Genomic DNA, 25,745 nt, shown 5'->3' with positions numbered 1-25,745 from the left:
GGCGCCAGTATCACGTAGGCCATTGGCTACCTTTCCATTAACCCGGACAGTCTGCCTGTGTTGCTGCCTGTTGTCCTGGTTAGCTGCTTGTACTGGATCAGCCTCGTGCAGGACGCCCCAATGTTCTTCCTTCTCAACGCAGTTAGCCGCAGGCATGGATGTGCGGGGATTCCCCCCTGTGGCTTTCTCCATGACTGGGACTGCCTGGCTAGATTCAATGGACAGTCTGGCTTTTTGTGCCGTAGCTGTTTACACCCGAAACACCTGATGGGTTGTGAATAGTCCTGGGAGTTGAACCTGGGCTGCTGAGAATAAGTGGCCTCTGGAGGTGGTGCTCTAGGGCGGTACCACTGTGGTTGGTAGGCGCCAGCTGGAGGGGGTGCCGCTGATCGATAATCCACCAGAGCTGTTGTCTTGACAACAGGGTTATCCAGTTTGCGAGCATCTGTGTATTCGTTCACCAGGCAAGCTGCTTCAGGAAAGGTGAAAGGTTTTCGGTCCTGGACCCACTCTCTGACTTCTGGGGACAGCTTGTCAAAGAAGTGCTCCAGCAGGAACAGCTGCAGCACCTCTTCCCCGGATACTGCTTGGCATCCAGAGACCCAGTGGGATGCCGTGCGGTGTAGGTGGCATGCCCACTCGGTATATGAGTCCCCAATCTGCTTGCTTGTCTCTCTGAACTGCCTCCGGTGTGACGGCATACCTAGCCAAAAGTGCTTCTTTTACCAGCCCATAGTTCATAATCTCCATGTCTGGGATGGCCCTGAATGCTTCACTGGCTTGGCCGGACAATTTCCCAGATAAAACGGTAACCCATTCCTCTGTGGGCACCCTGTGTAGGGCACATTGCCATTCAAAATCGGCAAGGTACGCATCAATCTCCCCTTCTGTTTCGATTAAATTTTTAAAAACAGCAAAATGTACCTTTCTCCTTTCAGTTGGTGCTGCTGTGACTCCTGCTGCTGCAGCACCTCTTTGCTGCAGCCAATTTGCCTCCACAGCTGCTATAACTCGGTCTATGATCTCCGCTGTAGGGTTAGGGCCATAATGTTCCAGTCTTATGTTAACAGCCCGATCAAAACTTGCCTCGTCGAGTGTCCTGTCTGTTACGCTGGGCCTTTCGGTTGTGTTGGGTCTTTTGGCTCTATCCATTTCGACTAGTTCTGTGATATTGTCCCTCTTCTTACGGTTGTTGGCCGGTCGGCCCCAGTTCTCCAGTAAGTCCTTGAGGGTAGAGCGCTTTTGCCGTTCATACTGTGCTTCCATTGGCCTGTGTCCTCTTGTAGCTGTCCTTCTGGGCTGTGGGAATGCTTGCCACCAGTTGTAACGTCACCCCGAGTATGAAAGGGGTTAAAGCCGTTTAGGACATTCCGTTTGCGAACACAAAGGCAGCTACCGAACACTCCAACCAGTTGAGCAAGAAACCCATACGAATAATTTTCCCCCAAGTACGAGATGAGGCACTGTATGGAGGGTCAAACGGGAATCAGATTCTTTATTAGAACCAAAATTACAAGTCTTTATATACAGTTAAAGAGGAGGTCCCCCCTCCTGCTCATATTACTCTAACAATACAACTGCAGCCAGAAACAGAATTAACATGAACTAATTAACTAACCCCTTAAAGCAGCCGATGTGACTCCGTGCCCTCCTGGGCATTGTATTATTAATCAGGATTTCACTACAGTTCAGACTTGTTGTCACCGAGTCTCACACATTAGTATAAACACAGGAGCTAATTACAATTAACAATACAAACAGTGATCCCCCCCCGCCAGCCTAGTAGGCAACAAATTATAGTAGGAGTAGATTGTCCGGCTCCTACCCAGTTCTAGAGGCCAATGTGATCAGCTCTCTCAACTAACATGTTGAGTTCAGAATCAAACAAACCAAGAATAGTCTTTACATATATCCTGGGAGATATTGTGGATAAATATTACTGTCCCATTTTAAGTAATCCAATCATATTCTCAGGGTTCATTCTTTTCTTGGTCACCCTGCGCCCATTAGTGACTCCCGTCACAGTGCCCATCAGTGCAGCTTCATCAGTGTCTATCAATTCAGCCTGATCAGTGCCCATCAATGCAACCTCTCCAGTGCCCATCAGCTCAGCCTCATCAGTGCCCATCAATGCAGCCTCCCCAGTGCCCATCAGCTCAGCCTCATCAGTGCATCCTGATCAGTGCCCATCAATGCAGCGTCATCATTGTCCATCAATTCAGCCTGATCAGTGCCCATCAATGCAGCCTCACCAGTGTCCATCAATGCAGCCTGAACTGTGCCCATCAATGCAGCGTTACCAGTGCCCATCAGTGCAGTCTGATCAGTGCCCATGAGTGCATTCTAATCAGTGCCCATCAATGCAGCCTCACCAGTGCCCACCCAAAGCAACCTGATCATTGCCCATCAGCTCAACATTACCTGTGTCCATCAGCTCAGCCTCATCAGTGCCCATCAATGCAGCCTCACCAGTGCCCATTAGTGCAGCCTCACCATTGTCCATCAATGCAGCCTAATCAGTGCTCAGCAGCTCAACCTCACCAGTGTCCATCAACTCAGCCTCACCAGTGCTCATTAGTGCAGCCTGATCAGTGCCCATCAGTGCAGCCTCACCTGTGTCCATCAATGCAGCCTCACCATTGTCCATCAATGCAGCCTCACCAGTGTCCATCAATGCAGCCTCACCAGTGTCCATCAATGCAGCCTCACCAGTGTCCATCAATGCAGCCTCACCAGTGTCCATCAATGCAGCCTGATCAGTGCCCATCAATGCAGCCTGATCAGTGCCCATCAATGCAGCCTCACCAATGCTCAGTAATGCAGCCTGATCAGTGCCCATCAATGCAGCGTCACCAGTGCCCATCAACGCAGCCTAACCAGTGCCCTTCAACGCAGCCTCACCAGTGCCCATCAGTGCCCATCAGTGCAGCCTCACCAGTGCCCACCCAATGCAATCTGATCAGTGCCCATCAGCTCAACATCACCTGTGTCCATCAGCTCAGCCTTATCCGTGCCTTTCAATGCAGTCTCACCAGTGTCCATCAATGCCACCTGATCAGTGCTCATCAGTGCAGCCTCACCAGTGTCCATCAATGGAACCTCACCAGTGCCATTTAATGCAGCCTCACCAGTGCCCATCAGCTCCTCATCAGTTCCCATCAATGCAGCCTCCCCAATGCCCATCAGCTCAGCCTCATCAGTGCTCATCAGTGCAGCCTGATCAGTGCCCATCAGTGCAGCGTCACCACTGGCAGTGTACATAAGTGCAGCCTGATCAGTGCCCATCAGTGCATTCCGATCAGTGCCCATCAATGCAGCGTCATCAGTGCCCATAAATGCAGCCTCACCAGTGCCCATTCATGCAGCCTGATTAGTGCCCATCAGCACAGCTCACCAGTGCCCATCAGCACAGCCTTACCAGTGCATGGGGAGAGAGGAGAGTCGCTGGATTACACAGAGAGGGGATCTCCTGCTAACATGGAGGCCGCTGTCATACCACGTCCAAACTCCTGGACTGGCTCCTATGATGGATGTCACGCGTCCCGGCACTGGACCAGTGTGAAGTTCATCAGCCGGTCGTGGCGCACCCGCCCAGGTTCGGCCTTGCAAAGCGGCCCCAGGGCAGGCACCTACTGGGAAATTTCCCACTTCCCCGGTAGACCAAGCACAATTAAATAGTAGCAGAACTTTTCCTTACAGCTCACAGCAGGTAACATTTCCTTCAGCATGGATTACAGTCTCTATAACATTCTAATGCCGCGTACAGACAATCGGAATTTCCGACAACAATTTCAGACAACTGGCCAGTCAGAGCACAATCCAGTCCCCTCTCTCCCTGTAGCAGTCCATCACAGGAGAGAAGAAAAAAAAAGTCCTTTCTATGTTTATTTTGTCAGCACTGCTGGGAAATTTTTTTAAAGAGCCAAGCGCTACATATGTAATAAATCACTAATTGATCACATATGCTGTACTACTAATTTATCAAAAATAAGTACTTGCAAAGTGAATCATATCAAATCAATAATCAAAACCATAGTTTCATGTGCAAAAATTCGATATTCTTATAGAAATAATAATAGTCCAGCATTAATGATAAAATTAATAAAGTGTCCCAAAAATAGAAAAAATAAAGAAAAAAAAACAAAAAACAGTTTTGCCGCATAATCACACCATATAATCACCCTGAGCACTCCAAGTACTTACTCCTAATCACCAAAAGTTTGGTGTTGAATTTAGCTTAATAAAATGGATGTCTTCAGCCAGGGTTGAACCAATCAACCATACCCCCAGTCCTTTCTTCACTGAGGTAATGAGTGTCCTCTCCTATCCACTAAAGCAATCGCCTCTTCCATACAATCCAGATTACCTCTCCTCTGTCCGGTCCACTATCATGCAGCGTTCATACAACATTCGCATGGGGAAAGAGAACGTTAATTTATTGCCCCATGAAATCATAGAAACACACTTATAATGTTTGAATGCCAACCCGACACTAAGGAATAAATGCTTAGTCTAATGCAATCCTGCCGGCTCCGGCCATCAGCTCAAGCCACGAGCAGACTGGTGGTCCGGGACTGGTGGATTGTTTAAATTCTGCATGTGGTTGAACCTGGTATGGAGAAAGTCATCCTACTGCAGCTATGTGATTGAACCTTGCTTAAGTGTGTTCCCCTCAGGGGGTGGGGGAACCCAGTTGGGGTACCCAGGACATGGACATTATCGATGTTAAGGACTCTGCATGATAATTAAGGGGCAAGGGGGCTACCAGGAGGCACAACAGTTATGCTATGTTCACACGATAGGATTTTCCGACAACAGGTCGGAAAATCCTATCGTGCGCTACTGTGAATAACTGTTGAAGGTACCTGAGTGCAAAACTAAATAGTGATAGTCTAAATGATTGCTGCAAAACATGATGGTGTTCACAATAACACACAGCAAATAGTGAAGAACGCCACAGATTCAGTGTTTTTTTCAGTGTTTTTAATTTAACTAAGAGTCCACCTTTATGGCATTAAATAAATCTACCAAAACCTTTTAAACATATTACACTAGTGGAGGCTTCTTTTCTCTCTTCCTTCCCCCATATATGCTGTGGTGACACCGGAGTGATCCAGGATATATCTGTGGAAGTTTTGAAGGGGAGAAACATCAAAGGCTCTACCTACAGTGTATATGCATACAATAGGATCCAGACAGAAGAATGTGGATGATACTCACTATTTATGAATGCGTTATACCATACATCATTAAGGTGAGAGTTCTGTGAGACCACAGAGAGAGAATATATGGAACTTTATATGGATAACACCATTTACCTTATATAACATTTATACCCAGTTATTAATTTGGAAGTTCCTGCAAATTCATCATTCTCACTTGGAAGATTTATATACACATCTTTTCACCTTGCATAGACTTTTTATTATTTATTATTTATTTCAACGTTTGGACTGTGTAGTGCACTTTCATCTTGTTGTTCATTTTTTAATCAATTTTTTACGTTACTCCACCTTGAAAGCCATAGGGAAGTCCCGTCAAGTCCCCGTGCGTCAGAGGGGGCGGGGTCACCAGGTGGCCCCGCCCTCCGTTATTTAAGAAGTGTCAGAAGAAGAGAAGCGTCACACAACGGGAGCCTCCCATGGATGCAGAGCGGCCCAAGAACGAAGCGGGGAAGAAGACGCCGCGGAGGAAGATGCCGGACGAGAACACCGGAGCAAGAAGCAGAGGATCGGAGGAAGAACCAGAGGAAGAAGAAGATGGAGGAATAAAACTAAGGAAGAAGGAAGTTAGAAGACCCGAAGAAGATGGAAAGAGGAAGACTTTAAATAAAGGAATTGTCAAAAACTGTCTCTTGTCATTTTGAACATTTTTTACACTTTTTTTGTGAAATGGTAGGGGTACTTTTGTACCCAATTACCTTTTCACACTTGTTAAAGGGGGCTTCCAGATTCCGATAAGCCCCCCGCCCGCAGACCCCCACAACCACCGGGCAAGGGTTGTGGGGATGAGGCCCTTGTCTTCATCAACATGGGGACAAGGTGCTTTGGGGGGTCGCTACCCCAAAGCACCCTCCCAATGTTGAGGGCATGTGGCCTGGTATGGTTCAGGAGGGGGGCGCTCTCTCATCCCCCCCTCTTTTCCTGCAGCCTGCCAGGTTGCGTGCTCAGATAAGGGTCTGGTATGGATTTTTGGGAGGACCCCACGCCATTTTTTTTTTAATTTGGCGCGGGGTTCCCCTTAAAATCCATACCAGACCTGAAGGGCCTGGTATGGAATTTAGGGGGACCCCCACGCCATTTTTTTTTTTAATTTAGGTTCGGGGTTCCCCTGTGGGGAAATCCCATGCAGTTTTTATCAATGAACTTTTATGTGTACATTAATAGCCGCGAGTAGTTTTAAATAACTTTTTCCCCTTGAAATGTCATTTTGCTGTCAGACTGTTCTAAACACGGGAAACGTGCACCCCTTTACAGGCATACTATAGACACCCCCCAGGTCCGAAATTTAAAGGAATATTACCTTTTTATTGTTTCACTTTAAGCATTATTAAAATCACTGCTCCCGAAAAAACTGCAGTTTTTAAAACTTTTTTTTTGCATTGATACATGTCCCCTGGGACAGGACCCAGGTCCCCAAACACTTTTTATGACAATACCATGCATAAGCCTTTAAAATTAGCACTTTTGAGTTCTCCCATAGACTTTTAAAGGGTGTTCCATGGCTTTCGAATTTGCCGCGAACACCCCAAATTGTTCGCTGTTCAGCGAACTGGCGAGCAGCCGATGTTCGAGTTGAACATGAGTTCGGCTCGAACTCGAAGCTCATCCCTACTCTGCACCTATCCCCTATTCTGTTTCACCTCCCTGTCACTGTTCGGTACCTGCACTAGTACACTTTTCCTACTAGTCACCTACTATATATTTCCACGTTCTATTTATATTTTACCATATATCCCCTCCTTTATAGAAGGCTACTACGTGGATCACACCAATTTTGAAACTCATGGGGGTACATCCCTGGGGACTTCCAACTCTTACTGGACTTCCATCGCTGTATATCTGAGTTAGTCCACCTCAGCTCCCAGGGGCTGATGTCTCTTCAGTCAGCCTCCAGCCCTCCATACCTATGCCCAAACTCATAGGAATATTTGTAAGTAGTTTTAGGAAATTGGGTTTATCCCCCTTTTTCCCCTCCCTCCTCTTCCTCAACATTTATAATCTTTTTTAATATATATGTTTTAATAATCATAGACACCTACCTCATACCTGCTCCTGAAGAGTGGCAATCGCCACGAAATGCGTTGAGCCAATAGATGCCCTTGCGCTTATACTACATTACCACTAACTACCCTACATACCAATTGGATTGTACCAACCAATCACGGCTACAACTATTTATCATGGAGACACGCTTCAATGAATTTGGTAATCTACAATGTTTACAGTATGAACTAATTATGTTGCTATATTATGGGATTAAGAGCCAATAGTTGCCCCCTTATTTTTATAATTGCATTATTATTTTACCTTATATATCAATTGGATTTTACCAATCAATCAGGGATACAGTTACTTACTATAGAGACATGGCATAAATTAATTTGTTTTTTTACAGTATTTACAGTATGAACTAATTATGTGATTTTTACTTCTGTCATATTTTTTATACAATTAAACCATTGAATGCCAATTGATGTCATGTAATGCTTTCATGCAATGTTTTTAGTTCTATCATTATTTTAGGTACCTGCCATATTCATTGTTATCGTGTTATCTCCTGGGATGCATGCCTCATATAAAGTCCCACCTTTTTTCCTTTTTGTTCCTACTACGAGAAATGCTATGGGGGCAGGAATACAAGAGGGTTGCAGTCCTTGGGCAGCTCCCATAGTAATTGTCCAAAAAAAAAATGTGGAAATTTACATTTTTGTGTGGATTATCTCAGACTGAACTCATGTACTCATCGAGATGCTTACCTGCTGCCACGAGTCGAAGAATCCCTAATGGCCTTAGGCCAGGCTCAGTATTTTTCCACTAGGGATGAACTTCGAGTTTGAGTCGAACTCATGTTTGACTCGAACATCGGCTGTTCGCCAGTTCGCCGAACAGCGAACAATTTGGGGTGTTCGCGGCAAATTCGAAAGCCGCGGAACACCCTTTAAAAGTCTATGGGAGAAATCAAAAGTGTTAATTTTAAAGGCTTATATGCATGGTATTGTCATAAAAAGTGTTCGGGGACCTGGGTCCTGCCCCAGGGGACATGTATCAATGCAAAAAGAATTTTTAAAAACGGACGTTTTTTCGGGAGCAGTGATTTTAATAATGCTTAAAGTGAAACAATAACAGTGTAATATTCCTTTAAATTTCGTACCTGGGGGGGTGTCTATAGTATGCCTGTAAAGGGGTGCATGTTTCCCATGTTTAGAACAGTCTGACTGCAAAATGACATTTCAAAGGAAAAAAAGTTATTTAAAACGACTCGCGGCTATTAATGTACACATAAAAGTAATTTAAACCTACTCGCGGCTATAATGAATTGTCGGTCCGACAATACACATAAAAGTTCTTTGATAAAAACGGCATGGGATTTAACCACAGGGGAACCCCAAATAAAAATTTAAAAAAAAAAAAAAAATGGTGTGGGGGTCCCCCTAAATTCCATACCAGGCCCTTCAGGTCTGGTATGGATATTAAGGGGAACCCCGTGCCAAAATTTTTACAAAAATGGCGTGGGGTCCCCCAAAAATCCATACCAGACTCTTATCCGAGCACGCAACCTGGCAGGCCGCAGGAAAAGAGGGGGGGACAAGAGAGCGCCCCCCTCCTGAACCATACCAGGCCACATGCCCTCAACATTGGGAGGGTGTTTTGAGGTAGCCCCCAAAGCACCTTTCCCCATGCTGATGGGGAGAAGGGCCTCATCCCCACAACACTTGGCCGGTGGTTGTGGGGGTCTGTGGGCGGGGAGCTTATCGGAATCTGGAAGCCCCCTTTAACAAGGGGACCCCCAGATCCCGCCCCCCCGTGTGAATTGGTAATGGGGTACAAATGTGCCCCTACCATTTCACAAAAAAAGTGTCAAAAAGTTTAAAAAACACAAGAGACAGTTTTTGACAAGTCCTTTATTCATTTCTTCTTCTTCCATCTTCTTTCTTCTGGTTTTCTTTCGGTGTTCTTCTTCTTCCTTCATCTTCTTCTCCATCTTCTTCTTCTCCATCTTCTTCTTCCTCCGCGGCTTCTTCTCCGCTCCGTCCGCACAATCCGCCTCAGTGGGAGTCTTCAGCCGTGTGACGCTTGGCTTCTTCTTACACTTCTTATATAACGGAGGGCGGGGCCACCCAGTGACCCCGCCCTCCTCTGACGCACGGGGAATTCACAGGACTTCCCTGTGGCTTTTCCCGTGTTGTCAGAGGGGGGCGGGGTCACCCGGGTGAAAAAACAGCCTTTATTACCCCTCTGGGACTATACGAGTTTAATCGTATGCCTTCTGGCCTGACTAATGCCCCCAGCACTTTCCAAAGGCTAATGGAACGTTGCTTGGGAGACTCGAACTTTGACTCCTTTCTGATTTACTTTGATGATGTCATCATCTTTTCCAAAACGTTTGAGGACCATTTGAAGCATTTGGATCAAGTCCTCTCTCAGCTAGCTCAACATGGACTTAAAGTGGAGTTCTACCCAAAAGTGAAACTTACGTTTATTTGCTTCCTTTCCCCCCTCTGGTGCCACATTTGGTACCTTTCAGGAGGGAGGGGGGAACAGGGACCTGTTTTTTGCCAGGTCCCCCTTTCCCACTTCTGGAGCCGGTGCCACAGCGCTGTCCCTCAGAAGTTCGGCCCCCTCCTCCTTCCTCCACCACCGGGCCAATTAGAAAGCACAGTGTGCTTCACTCATGCACAGTAGGGAACCGTCTGTGAAGCAGAAAGGCTTCACTGATGGATTCCCTTAGTGGAGATGTTGGTGGCAGCACCCGACAACCGATCCGAAGATCAGCTGGGGTTCCAACATTGCGGGCTCCCTGGACAAGTAAATGTCCATATATTAAAAGTCAGGAGCTACAGTATTTGTAGCGGTTGAGTTTTACATTTTTTTCCCCAGGCTGGAACACCTCCTTAGACGCAAAAAAGAAAAATGTCATCTTATGAAGACCAAAATTCACTATTTGGGGCATGTGGTTGAGGCAAAGGGGGTTTCCCCTGATCCAGATAAAATTCAGGCTGTGCAGGCTTGGACTAACCCAAAAATGGTAACAGAGCTTCGCTCCTTCTTGGGGCTTGTGGGTTATTACCGCATGTTCATTCCGAACTTTGCTAGTGTTGCAGCCCCACTCACCCAGTTGCTGTGTGGTCAACCTGCCCATCAAAAAGGAAATCTTCACCAAGTATTAATGAGAGTTGGGGGCAGCATAAAGTGAAGCTTTTGAGACCCTCAAGGCAAAGTGGACTTCTGCGCTCAAACTAGCTTATGCTGACTACCGTAAACCCATCTAGGTGTACACCGATGGCAGCCTCCAAGGCTTGGGGGCTTTGCTTGCTCAGGAGCAAAATGGGACTTAATGAGTGAAAGCATACGCTAGTTGTGGCTTGTGACCCACAGAATGTAATCAAGCCAACTACAGCTCTTTTAAACTGGAGCTGTTAGCCGTAGTCTGGGCTATCACCGAAAAGTTTGCTAAGTATTTGGTAGGTGGACAAGTGGACATCTATACTGACAATAACCCTCTTGCCTAACTAGAAACTGTTAAACTTGGGACCTTGGAGCAACGCTGCTTGGCCTAGCTTGCCTGGTTCAACTATACTATTCACTACAAGCCAGGGCACTCCAATGGCAATGCTGACGTCCTCTCAAGGTTTTGTCATAACCAGCCTGAGGAGGATATAGATCAAAAGTTTAAAGAGTATGAGGTTGTGGGAAAACCCCGACTTTGGTCAGCTCATGAAATATTAGGACAGGAATAGAAAACCAGACTAGGGGAGCGAAGAAGGCTCTCGTCAACTTTGTATCAGCTTTTTAAGCAGTGGAATAAGTTGTAAGGATATAATGGACTCTTGTACCAAAAGACACGCATACCAGGAGAACCACGGATTATCCATCAACTGATCATCCTTCAGTCGGAGGCCATACAGGTCTGTCAGGTCTTTCACTGTACTGGAGGACACTTTTGTGCTGAACTGACAGAGGCTTTTCTTCGTAAGTACATTTTTTGTCCTGGACTGACTAAGTAAGTGCTAAAGGTGTGTCAGAGTTGTGCCACTCACAAGGGAAAAGCAGAGAAAACCACCGCTCTGATGGCGAGCACAGGAGAGGCCTTTGAATTACTGACCATGGACTTTTTGACAGTGGCTGAAATATCTGGGTTCCGCTATGCCTTAGTGTTTGTGGACTACTTTGGGGTTTGCCATTACCAGTTCGCCATTGTCATGCCAACCAAGGATCAGACTGCCATTACCACAGCTAAACTGTTCTGGAAACATGTGGTGCAACCCTATGGGTGCCCCAAGAGGATTTTGTTTGACCAAGACCCAAACTTTGAATCTCAGGTGTTTTCTGAACTGTGTCACCTTAGTGGCATTTGAAAATCTCATACCACCTTCTATCATCCCCAAGGGAATGGTGTCTGTGAGCGCTTTAATCACACACTGTTGGGATTGATTTGCACCTTGGAGAAAGAGGAATGGAAAAGATGGCCACAGTATGTTGGTGATGTTGTCTGGGCTTATAATCAGTTGCATAGAGCAACTGGATATACTCCCCATTTTTTCATGTTTGGCCGTTGCGGCCATTTACTTGGGGACCTATTATTGGAAACTCCAAAGCACATCACATCAAGGACCAATGATGAGTGGGTCCAAGACCACTGGCATTGCCTAGCCCAAGCTAAACAAATGGTGCTGGGGAGGCATCAGGATCTGGCTGACAAAAGCACTGACAACTTGCTGCCTGCTAAAACCGGGAGACAGGGTCTTGCTGTGAAACCCCAGACACATCAGAGGCAACAGCAGCCAGGAGATCCTCAATGGTGATTGTGCAGAGTGGTACCTACCCTCTCTGCCACCAGTAGAGGATTTATCCTCAGCTGAGAGAGCTACAGGTAATCAGGCTTCTTCTGCTCCTGTTGAAACTGAGCCTCTTGTGGATGAAGTGTCGTCTGTTGATCCTGATGCAGAGGAACTGTGCCCTGTGTCCCCAGAGGGAGATTGACAGTTACAAGTTCTAGAGCCTCGCTTACCCAGGCACACTACCAGGGGACTGAAACCTGTCAAGCTTATGACTGTTGACTGTTTTTCTGCTTGTTCACCTAGGTAAAGGCAATTAAACCGAGCAATCTCTGTTTAATTGCCTTTACCTAGGTGAATGCCGAGGACTGCATTCTTTAAGTAGGGGGAAGATGTAGGTAGCCTCCTCACATACAGTTAACTGTAACAGGACAGTCTTGCTAGCTGAGAGGAGACGTGGGACTACAATTGTATCATACTCACTTTCTTATGCAGAAATGTCATTTTATATGCAGATTTGTAATGTTTGTGTTTTCCTGCTGTTTTGTGAAATCCTGTTGAGGCTGTAGCGTTCTCTGAACTTGTCTCCAGCAGCCATCTTGGGGAAGCCTCATGTTCTGACTGGGAACAAGTTCCCTCAAGATTTTGTCTACCAAGATTTTGTCTACTAGCTCTGATATAAAAGACAGAGCCCAGCCACCATTTTGTGAATATATGTGTGGGATTAGAGAGGGGCAGATACCCTGCTTGTGAGGGAAAGCTAAGCTTTAAGGCTTTACTCAGTGAGAGTATTCCAGCCTGCAAGGACAGAACAGGGATCCCCAGGAGTCCTGCCTATCAACACTGCTGCTGTGCTTGTGATAGAATATCACAAGGGACAGTGTATCTTCCTGTTAAGTCATCTCTGCTGCATCGGTGGAACCTGCTTATGGACACCAGCCTATGGTAAGTAATCAATATGTGCCTTGTATACCATGGGAGAGAGGAATAATAACTACAGTGCCAGTTTACTGAGCAGCATTCTGTATCTTTGGTAATGTACTGTGAATCTGTGCCTTATATGCTAACAAGAGAACTGTTCACTCCACTTTTGTAAATCAAATTTTCTACTGCTGCTTATCCTGCAATTAAAGTTACTTCATTTACAAAATCACACAGTGCGATTCCCTCTATAATACAGCCACGCTAATTCCCTCGCTTACATGCTGTCACGCTTTTTGTTGTTTTACTAATGCCGCGTACACACGGACGGACTTTTCGACCGGACTGGTCTGACGGACCAAAGCCGGCGGACAATCCGATCGCGTGTGGGCTTCACCGGACCTTCAGCAGACTTTTCCAGTCATAAATCTGATGGACTTTAGATTTGGAACATGCTTCAAATCTTTACATTGTAACTCCGCCGGACCCAGAAATCTGCTCGTCTGTATGCTAGTCCGACGGACAAAAACCCACGCTAGGGCAGCTATTGGCTACTGGCTATCAACTTCCTTATTTTAGTCCGGTCGTAAGTCATCACGTACGAATCCGTCGGGACTTTTCTGTGATCATATGTAGTTAAGTCCGTTCGTTAGAAAGTCCACCGCAAGTCCGCCAAAAGTCCGTTGAAAGTCTGTCGGACTTTTGTAGCCGAAAAGTCAGACCGTGTGTACGCGGCATAAGGCATTTTTTGCCATTGGACGACTGCAGCTTAGTAGAGTTGGAGATTTTCTTGTCCATTTGGCGCAGACCCCACTTTTTTACATAAAGAAAAGTATAACTTTATGAAATATAGCAAGCAAAGACATATGCCACATTACTCTGTAAGCACCTGCCTACAAAGTTTTGTATAATATAATTTATCCTAAACTGAAATCCAGGTTTTGGATATTGAAACCAACTAAGTGCTATAGGTTTGGTATTTATTAATTTGTAGTAGTATAGAAGGTATTCTAAACCAATCATTTTGATTGAGAAACAAGCAAAAAACAACAAACATGCATTTATTAGATGTTTAATTAAAAGCTCACCGTTCCCATCAGAATGTCCATGATGAATCTGTAATATCTTTCTAGTCCATGAAGACTGGGTCTGTAGTTGAAACAGTCATCTACAGAAAAACAATACCCATTTATGACTAATCTTTTACACTTGCTGGAGTAATCTCAAGTATGCATTTCGTTTCTGCGTACTTCCAGATAACTTTAGGTTAATCAAACATGAATCTAAAACAAATTTGGAATATAGAGTCTAAATGCATATATATTACACTGTATGTCCCCAGCTGCTTGTGCCAATAGAAAAAATAGAATTTGCCTTTATCACTGGTAAATATGTTATTACAGTGACTGGCCTCAGAAAAATGCTGCTTTAGTCAAAATCCTTATGCAAATAGTAGCACCAAGCCACCGACACCCAAAAGCAAGTCTGCTTTTGGGTGTCGGTGGCTTGATCCGACACCCAGACTTGATCCTGGTGTATTTGTTGAAAGCAATCATGCAAATTCTGCTTAGTGCATCAGGTGTGCACATTTCCATTTGAATATACAGCCATATGTGTATTCCACTCTTGTTCCACTCTAGTTGCAGACACAGTGATTCTTTATGTACTAAGCAGATGTGCTTTATCCTGGGGCATGTGTTGAAAGCAATCATAACAGTTATGCTTAGTAGGGATAAGCCGAACACCCCCCTGTTCGGTTCGCACCAGAACATGCGAACAGGAAAAATGTTCGTGCGAACACCATTAAAGTCTATGGGACACGAACATGAATAATCAAAAGTGCTAATTTTAAAGGCTAATATGCAAGTTATTGTCATAAAAAATGTTTGGGGACCTGGGTCCTGCCCCAGGGGACATGGATCAATGCAAAAAAAAGTTTTAAAAACGGCCGTTTTTTCAGGAGCAGTGATTTTAATAATGCTTAAAGTCAAACAATAAAAGTGTAATATCCCTTTAAATTTCGTACCTGGGGGGTGTCTATAGTATGCCTGTAAAGGGGCGCATGTTTCCTGTGTTTAGAACAGTCTGATAGCAAAATGACATTTTGAAGGAAAAAACTCATTTAAAACTACCCGCGGCTATTGCATTGCCGACAAAACACATAGAAGTTCATTGATAAAAACGGCATGGGAATTCCCCAAAGGGGAACCCCGAACCAAAATTAAAAAAAAAAAAGACGTGGGAGTCCCCCTAAATTCCATACCAGGCCCTTCAGGTCTGGTATGGATATTAAGGGGAACCCCGGCCAAAATTTAAAAAAAAAATGACGTGGGGTTCCCCCTAAATTCCATACCAGACCCTTATCCGAGCACGCAACCTGGCAGGCCGCAGGAAAAGAGGGGGGGACGAGAGTGTGGCCCCCCCCTCCTGAACCGTACCAGGCCACATGCCCTCAACATTGGGAGGGTGCTTTGGGGTAGCCCCCCAAAACACCTTGTCCCCATGTTGATGAGGACAAGGGCCTCATCCCCACAACCCTGGCCGGTGGTTGTGGGGGTCTGCGGGCGGGGGGCTTATCGGAATCTGGAAGCCCCCTTTAACAAGGGGACCCCCAGATCCCACCCCCCCCCTGTGTGAAATGGTAAGGTGGTACAAAAGTACCCCTACCATTTCACTAAAAAACTGTCAAAAATGTTAAAAATGACAAGAGACAGTTTTTGACAATTCCTTTATTTAAATACTTCTTCTTTCTTCTATCTTCCTTCATCTTCTGGTTCTTCTGGCTCTTCTGGTTCTTCCTCCGGCGTTCTCGTCCAGCATCTCCTCCGCGGCATCTTTTTCTCCTCGGGCCGCTCCGCACCCATGGCATGGGGGAAGGCTCCCGCTCTTCTCTTCATCTTCTTCTCTTCTTCTCTTCTTCTCCTCTTCATTTTCTTCTCCGGGCCACTCCGCACCCATGCTGGCATGGAGGGAGGCTCCCGCTGTGTGACGGCGCTCCTCGTCTGACAGTTCTTAAATAACGGGGGGTGGGGCCACCCGGTGACCCCGCCCCCCTCTGACGCACGGGACATGACGGGACTTCCCTGTGGCATTCCCCGTGACGTCACAGGGAAGTCCCGTCAAGTCACTGTGCGTAAGAGGGGGGCGGGGTCACCGGGTGGCCCCGCCCCCCGTTATTTAAGAACTGTCAGACGAGGAGCGCCGTCACACAGCGGGAGCCTCCCTCCATGCCAGCATGGGTGCGGAGCGGCCCGGAGAAGAAAATGAAGAAGAGAAGAAAAGAAGAAGAGAAGAAGATAAAGAAGAAGAGAAGAGCGGGAGCCTCCCCCCATGCCATGGGTGCGGAGCGGCCCGAGGAGAAGAAGATAGAAGACGCCGCGGAGGAGATGCTGGACGAGAACGCCGGAGGAAGAACCAGAAGAGCCAGAAGAACCAGAAGAACCAGAAGATGAAGGAAGATAGAAGAAAGAAGAAGTATTTAAATAAAGGAATTGTCAAAAACTGTCTCTTGTCATTTTTAACATTTTTGACAGTTTTTTAGTGAAATGGTAGGGGTAAGTACCCCCTTACCATTTCACACAGGGGGGGGCCGGGATCTGGGGGTCCCCTTGTTAAAGGGGGCTTCCAGATTCCGATAAGCCCCCGGCCCGCAAACCCCCACAACCACCGGCCAGGGTTGTGGGGATGAGGCCCTTGTCCTCATCAACATGGGGACAAGGTGTTTTGGGGGGCTACCCCAAAGCACCCTCCCAATGTGGAGCGCTTGTGGCCTGGTACGGTTCAGGAGGGGGGGGCCGCACTCTCGTCCCCCCCTCTTTTCCTGCGGCCTACCAGGTTGCGTGCTCGGATAAGGGTCTGGTATGGATTTTTGGGGGGACCCCACGCCGTTTTTTTTTTTTTTTTTTTTTGGCGCGGGGTTCCCCTTAAAATCCATACCAGACCTGAAGGGTCTGGTATGAAATTTAGGGGGAACCCCATGTCATTTTTTTTTTTATTTTGGCCGGGGTTCCCCTTAATATCCATATCAGACCTGAAGGGCCTGGTATGGAATTTAGGGGGACTCCCACGTCATTTTTTTTTTTTTAATTTTGGTTCGGGGTTCCCCTTTGGGGAATTCCCATGCCGTTTTTATCAATGAACTTCTATGTGTATTGTCGGCAATGCAATAGCCGCGGGTAGTTTTAAATGAGTTTTTTCCTTCAAAATGTCATTTTGCTATCAGACTGTTCTAAACACAGGAAACATGCGCCCCTTTACAGGCATACTATAGACACCCCCCAGGTACGAAATTTAAAGGGATATTACACTTTTATTGTTTGACTTTAAGCATTATTAAAATCACTGCTCCTGAAAAAACGGCCGTTTTTAAAACTTTTTTTTGCATTGATCCATGTCCCCTGGGGCAGGACCCAGGTCCCCAAACACTTTTTATGACAATAACTTGCATATTAGCCTTTAAAATTAGCACTTTTGATTTCTCCCATAGACTTTTAAAGGGTGTTCCGCGTCATTCGAATTTGCCGCGAACACCCCAAATTGTTCGCTGTTCGGCGAACTTGCGAACAGCCAATGTTCGAGTCGAACATGAGTTCGACTCGAACTCGAAGCTCATCCCTAATGCTTAGTACATAATGTGTGAACATTTCCATTTGAATGCAAAGCCATATGTGTATTCCACTCTTTTTGCAGATCCAGTGCCACCTTATGTACTAAGCAGACTTGCTGTATCCTATTATATTTATTGAAAGCAATCATGCCAATTCTGCTTAGTGCATCAGGTGTGAAAATATCCATTTAAATGCAAAGCCACATGTGTATTCCACTCTACTTACAGACATAGTGACACCTTATCCAGTACAGGAAAAGAGATTAGGCCCCGGAGATAATGTGGACACAGAGGGAATGTAAATTAGGGCACACCTAACTTATGTATAAAAATATATTCACTTTATTAATACAAAATAGAAAGATGTGACAATGAAAATGTACAAAAAATATAAAAACAATGATACATCTCAATTGGAGATAGGAGTAGCTGCTAGACTTAAATCACGGACATGTTTCGGAAACCAAAAAGAAATGTTTTTGACATATATATCCTTCTTCAAGGTTAATAGAAAAGCAGACTATTCCATATTCTAGAGAAAAGGGAAGGGGGAGGGAGTAATATATCAGTATTGAGAGTAAATAATTTACAGACAACAGGTTTAAGCATGGTAATATTATGGCACATGTGAAAAGTAGACAAAAAAATATATATCTATTAGTAGTTACAGATGTGTGTTCAAGTCTTGTAAACATGCACATCAGTAGATGAAACGTCAGGCCAAGGGTATTTACTCAGCTGTGCCTCAAAGCTCAATTCATATGGTTTGAGATAAACTAAGAAATTGATCCCATGTACTATGAAGTCGATCCCATGTATGAGATACAAGCTTAGATAAAATATGGCTGAGGTAAATGGGGACAGGTGTAATGCTTGCTCTGAAGCAGACCAACAATGCTCACGAGGATACCCCAAAAGAGGGGGAGACGGGTATCTAAAAATATAATAGGATGTAGGTATAAGGACAAGGATCATGATAATATATAGAGAGGTAAAGAATTGCCAAAGAGCATAGCAAAAGTTCAAACATTTGTACCATGTTTGTATTACCTGAGATGCAGTAGTCAGAACTTGCTCACAAAAGTCTCTGGCGTTTCCTGGCTGTGCAGCAATTGATGCTATTACCAGCCAGGATATATACGCCTAGAGGCCAGGTGAATACAATCAAGACAATTAGTAATCTGCTTGTTCAATGGGAAGGGGAGGAGGGGGCGGAGACAGGCGTCAGGGAGCGTCAGCTGACAGCTCCCCTGAACACCTGTCAGACGTCGACACGGCCGCCGACACGAAGGTGGGCGGATAGACTGGGCGCTGGAGGTGCACAGTGCGCATGTGCGGAATACTACTGTCTCCACAGAAGCGTCCGCCGATGCAACCCTGGATAGGGAGCTGCCCCAAGGGTGGCAAAAGTTGCCACCAAAGGGGCCCCACGTGTCGGGGAGCCTCGGTGGACCACCAAGAACAGCCAAGCCTGCCCAAATTATCCAAGAAATGACAAGAATGTAGGCACAGCTTAAATGTTGACCCAGGCCATCGGTTACCATCTGTACAAATAGGTTTATTGTTTATACAATATCTGTAGCAGAGAAAAGGTAATAATATACACTTAATGCAGTATAACATTTGCTTGTGATAATAATAGGCAGAAAAACTTTAACAATAAAATACAGAAAAAGTTCATGTGCTCATTTATATACAAACACATACTGTCAGGATTACCAGAGAGAAGGGAAACAGAGGAAAAGAGCGAAAAAAAAAAAAAAAAAAAAAAAAGAGAGAAAGAAGAAAGGAAAGAAACCAAAAATAGTGTTACATGTCTTTGTCAAACGAGCCTGAAGTAAAGCCTGGTAAGAAAGACCTAAAGCTAAAGGCCTCATTGAGGCCAGGGGGCGAGGTGGCATTGAGATGGAATATCCACCTGAGCTCCCGTTGGAGGAGGAGTTTGTCAAGATCTCCTCCACGGGTGCCCGGGTATACTCGATCCAATACCAGTACTTTGATGGTGGGGCAAATGCCATTGTGGGTTTGTAACACATGCCTTCCTAAAGGTACATCAGGGTTGCTGGTTTGCATAGCCCTGATGTGACGATATAATCTTTGCCACAACTCCTGTATAGTCTTGCCCACGTAGAAACAATTGCAACTGCATATCAATAGATAGACAACTGCAGTTGTCTGGCAATTGGAAAAGTGCCTGGGCATATAGCGCATTCCATTGGGTAGGTATATATTCCTTCTAGGATCCATGTATTTACAATATGCACATGAGCCGCACAGAAAAATGGGTCTCCTCTCCCTGATCCCTGAAACTCACTTTTAACTAAAAGGTCACCCAAAGAGGTGGCATGTCTATATGTTAAGTTGGGAGCGGGAGTTACATATGGTCCCACAGTGGGATCAGATGTAAGGAGATGCCAGTTTTTGCTGCAAATTTGTCTGATCGATGAATGATCATTGGAATAAGTAGTAATGATACAGCTGTGGGTCTCTGGTGATTTATTTTTGACACTCAATAGTTTGTGTCTGTTGATGTTTTTTGCCCGCTTAAAGGCCCTCTTAGGTTCTTATGGCTGTATCCTCTATCTAAGAGGCGCCTTTTAAGGTTATTGGCTTCTCGTTTGAAATCTGAGTGATTGGAGCAATTACGCTTAACCCTTAAGTATTGTCCATAGGGAATGGACTGGATAAGGGGTCTGGGAGGGAAGCTGGATGAACGAAGGATGGTGTTGCCTGCGGTGGTTTTCCTGTATAGCTTACACAATAACATATTAATATCACTCTTGAATATTTCTACATCCAAGAAAGTGATCCTTGAGGGATCAGCAATCATGGTGAACTTGAGATTAAATTAATTTTGATTTAGGACCAGCAGGCAATCATCCAGTAATCTGGGTGGTCCATCCCAGACCACGACGATGTCATCTATGTACCTGTGCCACATAACAATGTGGCACAGGTACATAGAGAGATCCTCGTTGCAGAAGATGGTTCGCTCCCACTCCCCCAGGTACAGATTGGCATAGCCAGGGGCACAACAGGTGCCCATGGCTACGCCCTGCACCTGGAGGAAGAGTCGATCATCGAAAGAAAAAACATTGTGTTTAAGAATAAAATCTAAGGATAGCAGAATGAAGTCATTGAAGGAGCTTTCATGATGGCTGGTCTGTGAAAGAACCCTTTGCATACAAGCAAGCCCCTTGGAGTGGGGTATCGAACTATAAAGAGCTTCCACGTCGATACCGGCCAAAATACATCCCTCTGATATCTGTACACCCTCAATAATTTGTAGCAGGTGAATGGTGTCATCTATGTAAGAAGGTATGGAGAGAACAAAGGGTCTAATGTTCTCATCCACAAGGCGTGACAAGTTTTCCGTGATGGTGCCATTGCCTGAAATTATGGGTCTCCCTGGGGGGGTCGCTGGTGTGTTTGTGGATCTTAGGGAGGGAGTAGAAGGTTGGCAACCTAGGATGGGTAGAGAATGAAGTCAAGAGTTTGTTTAGAGATAGCCTTGTTGTGAAATGCCTCATCCACAAATGCGTAGAACTTATTTTTGAAGGCTTCAACGACATCGGGGCCAACCGGGCGATATCAATCCCGGTTGCTTAAAATCTTCATGCACATATGACTATACTTGTCATTGTCCATCAAGACTATGTTCCCCCTTTGTCCGATGCCTTTATAGTGATTTCATGATTGTTAAGCAGATTATGGAGGGCAGCTTTTTCATTTTTAGTAAGGTTATCAGAGATGGAAGATTTAGGTTTCAGTTTTTTAGTTTCTTGACAAGTCATCTTTAAAAAGGTAGAAACCCCTTGGTTGGAGCTAGGTGCAGGATGTAGTGAGGATGTTTTTTTGAGGGAGGATTTTTTAGGGAGGGCAGTTGCCCCTGAAGTTGTAGCACCCATGAGGAGGGCTTCTAGGTCAATAGTATCAATGAGATCTCTGGATTCACTCTCCTCAAGCAACGAGTTGAGGTTATTCAAAACGCGCCTTTCACTCAGGGTTCGAAAACCCTCCGTATCGGGTCTAGTCTTGTCAAACATACTTTTTAAGAGAAGTTTGCGTGTGTATAGGTGAAGGTCTTTGATCACTTCAAATTTATCCATTTTGTTCGTTGGAACAAAGGTAAGGCCCTTAGGCAGGACCAAGATTTCATCTTGTGTGAGAGGGTAAGAGGAGAGATTAACAACATTGAGGTTAGTGGGGTGATGGGGTGCTAGAGTGGTAACCAAGGCGTGGGAGTGGGGAAGTTTCCCTGATTCTTAGGGAAAAACATGGTAGGAATTTTGGGAGTACAAGCAAGGCAGGCAACACCATCCTTCGTTCATCCAGCTTCCATCCCAGACCCCTTATCCAGTCCATTCCCTATGGACAATACTTAAGGATTAAGCGTAATTGCTCCAATCACTCAGATTACAAAGGAGAAGCCAATAACCTTAAAAGGCGCCTCTTAGATAGAGAATACAGCCATAAGAACCTTAAGAGGGCCTTTAAGCGGGCAGAAAACATCAACAGACACAAACTATTGAGTGTCAAAAATAAATCACCAGAGACCCACAGCTGTATCATTACTACTTATTCCAATGATCATTCATTGATCAGACAAATTTGCAGCAAATACTGGCATCTCCTTACATTCTACTGTGGGACCATATGTACCTCCCGCTCCCAACTTAACATATAGACGTGCCACCTCTTTGGCTGACCTTTTAGTTAAAAGTGAGTTTCAGGGATCAGGGAGAGGAGACCCATGCAAGATGCTGGGAACTTTTCCGTGCGGCTCATGTGCATATTGTAAATACATGGATCCTAGAAGGAATATATACCTACCCAATGGAATGCGCTATATGCCCAGGCACTTTTCCAATTGCCAGACAACTGCAGTTGTCTATCTATTGATATGCAGTTGCAATTGTTTCTACGTGGGCAAGACTATACAGGAGTTGTGGCAAAGATTATATCGTCACATCAGGGCTATGCAAACCAGCAACCCTGATGTACCTTTAGGAAGACATGTGTTACAAACCCACAATGGCATTTGCCCCACCATCAAATTACTGGTATTGGTTCGAGTACACCCGGGCACCCGTGGAGGAGATCTTGACAAACTCCTCCTCCAATGGGAGCTCAGGTGGATATTCCATCTCAATGCCACCTCGCCCCCTGGCCTCAATGAGGCCTTTAGCTTTAGGTCTTTCTTACCAGGCTTTACTTCAGGCTCGTTTGACAAAGACATTTAACACTATTTTTAGTTTCTTTCCTTTCTTTTTTCTCTCTTTTTTTTTTTTTTTTTTCGCTCTTTTCGTCTGTTTCCCTTCTCTCTGGTAATCCTGACAGTATGTGTTTGTATATAAATGAGCACATGAACTTTTTCTGTATTTTATTGTTAAAAAAGTTTTTTTGCCTATTATTATCACAAGCAAATGTTATACTGCATTAAGTGTATATTATTACCTTTTCTCTGCTACAGATATTGTATAAACAATAAACCTATTTGTACAGATGGTAACCGGTGGCCTGGGTCAACATCTAAGCTGTGCCTACATTCTTGTCATTTCTTGGGTAATTTGGGCAGGCTTGACTGTTCTTGGTGGTCCACGAGGCTCCCCGACATGTGGGGCCCCTTTGGTGGCAACTTTTGCCACCCTTGGGGCAGCTCCCTATCCAGGGTTGCATTGGCGGACGCTTCTGTGGAGACAGTAGTCTTCTGCACATGCGCACTGGGCACCTCCAGCGCCCAGTCTATCTGCCCACCTTCGTGTCGGCAGCCGTGTCGATGTCTGACGTCACCACGCTAGACGCGGTGACGCCGCATCGGCCGGAGGATGCCTGTGGGAGACGGATGCAGGGACCGGGGCGATGTGATGGGTGTTCAGGGGAGCTGTCAGCTGACGCTCCTTGACGCCTGTCTCCACCCCCTCCTGCCCCTTCCCATTGAACAAGCAGATTACTAATTGTCTTGATTGTATTCACCTGGCCTCTAGGCGTATATATTCCGGCTAGTAATAGCATCAATTGCTGCATAGCCAGGAAACGCCAGAGACTCTTGTGAGCAAGTTCTGACTACTGCATCTCAGGTAATACAAACATGGTACAAATGTTTGAACTTTTGCTATGCTCTTTGGCAATTCTTTACCTCTCTATATATTATCATGATCCTTGTCCTTATACCTACATCCTATATTTTTAGATACCCGTCTCCCCCTCTTTTGGGGTATCCTTGTGAGCATTGTTGGTCTGCTTCAGAGCAAGCATTACACCTGTCCCCATTTACCTCAGCCATATTTTATCTAAGCTTGTATCTCATACATGGGATCGACTTCATAGTACATGGGATCGATTTCTTAGTTTATCTCAAACCATATGAATTGAGCTTTGAGGCACAGCTGAGTAAATACCCTTGGCCTGACGTTTCATCTACAGATGTGCATGTTTACAAGACTTGAACATACATCTGTAAGTACTAATAGATATATATTTCTTGATCGTACATCACGGGACACAGAGTATTCATTACATAGTGGGTTAGATAGGCACCATCGGTGATTGGACACTGGTTAACCCCAATTAAGGAGAATTCCTCCCCTATATAACCCCTCCCATATGGGGAGGACCTCAGTTTTTTCACTAGTGTCTAAGGTGGTTGGGCACGTAAAACATGTGCTGTTAAGAAAGCTCTAGTTTGGTCCCTGTGGGGGTTTAAAGGACTATGCTGACCGGATCCATATCTTGGGCCGATATTTTTACTCCCAAGATGGTATGGTACCCGGGCCTCGTCATCCGAAGAAGCGAGGTTTTGCCTGTAAGTCTCTCTTTGGAGGACTGGGCTCTGAGAAAACCAGGCTTGGTGTACTATTAAAACAGTGGCACGAAAGTTTCTAGCACAGGTCCAGGTAAAGAGGTTTCTCTGAGTAGGAAGCCAAAAAACCCTGAAGGTTGGCACAACGCTATCCGCCGTGATGGGTGAAGGCTGGAAACTGTCTGTTCTCAGCAGTTCCTGCGGCGGGGACAGGTAAGAGAAGTTAATCCTTTATATATATTTATATTACAAGTGGATTTTCTTCATTGAGTAGTTCATGTCTTACCTGATTTCCACCACTAGAGGGAGTAAAGAGCAAACACGTGCTTTTCAGACACACTCAGTGATTAGCTGGTGTCCAATCATTCCCTTCCTCCACTGCAGTTGTGCAGACGCCAGGTGGCTAATTTAAAAGCCCAGAGCGTTCAGAGCTCTGTAAACAGATGAACACAGAGTCTGGGCAGTGAGCATCTTAAAGTGGTCGGATCCAGGCTAACCTAAGACACCTACTCAGCATCAGGTTTGTGCAGTATTAAGCATATATGTATATTGTGAGACTTTTAGCACAACAGTGATTGCATATGTACTAGTACCTCTGCTTTGTAGCTTGGGACTATGTCTCCTCGTAAGAGGGTCTCAGGGGGAGGTAACAAAGGCACAAGAAAGTCACCGCCTGTGTCTAGGGGTCCTAAAGATGCCTGCAGATTACCATCCCCCCTGCAAGACTGGAGCCAGCCTCACAGGATGAGTCAGTACCCCTGTCAGGTTTTGCAGCCTCTCCTAAATGTTACAGCCCCAGCGTATGTCACAGAGGATTCCCTTAGGGCTACATTGGAGGGTTTTGAGGGAAGAATTATGAATTTAATTTCAGCTTCCTTAAAAAAATAGCAGAAAAAGGGGTAGATCCCCTCCCTCTGCTGCACTTTCTCTTTCAGATGATTCTTCTGACAATGGGGAGAGATCCCTATCGAGATATAGGATTCAAGAGCAGTCTGACGATTCAGAGGAAGAGGAGAGAGCTTCTTCCTCTCAGGCACTCAAGAAGCAGGTCCAGTATTATACTGAACTAGTGTGTTCCACATTTAAAATGCCCTCTGCTGAGGCCTCTACATCCTCTGTTTCTTCCCTGGGGGTCAGAAGGATCCCACAGACTGTTTTCCTTTCCAATTCATCCTTTAATGGATAAATTGTTGTATGAGGACATCCTGATAAACTGTTTACTCCTCCTAAAAAGGTTTTCTATGCTTTATCCTCTGGAGGAAAGCTTCACTAAGAAGTGGGAGGTCCCATCCGTGGATGCGGCTGTCTCTTGTGTGAATAAAAACCTGACCTGATAAAAAGCTGGAAACTTTATTAAAAGCCTCCTTCTCCATGGCTGGCACTGTAGTCCAACCTACAGTCACAGCTGTGGGTTTGTG

At 45.4% G+C, this 25,745-nt stretch overlaps 1 protein-coding gene across 3 annotated transcripts in view; it reads right to left on the bottom strand.

The window, feature by feature from the left end:
* The window catches only part of TMC4 (transmembrane channel like 4), a 1,453,434-nt gene that overhangs the window by 1,110,666 nt on the left and 317,023 nt on the right, over positions 1-25,745 (bottom strand). For all 3 annotated transcript variants that reach the window (XM_073602282.1, XM_073602283.1, XM_073602285.1), the window contains exon 5: positions 14,008-14,087. In XM_073602282.1, coding sequence (XP_073458383.1) covers positions 14,008-14,087 — 80 coding nt within the window. The remainder of the gene's footprint in view (positions 1-14,007; positions 14,088-25,745) is intronic.

The sequence above is a fragment of the Aquarana catesbeiana genome, linkage group LG10 (genome assembly GCF_042186555.1).
Source record: "Aquarana catesbeiana isolate 2022-GZ linkage group LG10, ASM4218655v1, whole genome shotgun sequence".
NCBI classification, from domain to species: Eukaryota; Metazoa; Chordata; class Amphibia; order Anura; family Ranidae; genus Aquarana; species Aquarana catesbeiana.
The sequence above is the reverse complement of the archived record's forward strand: the minus strand, read 5'-3'. Positions and strand labels throughout refer to the sequence as shown.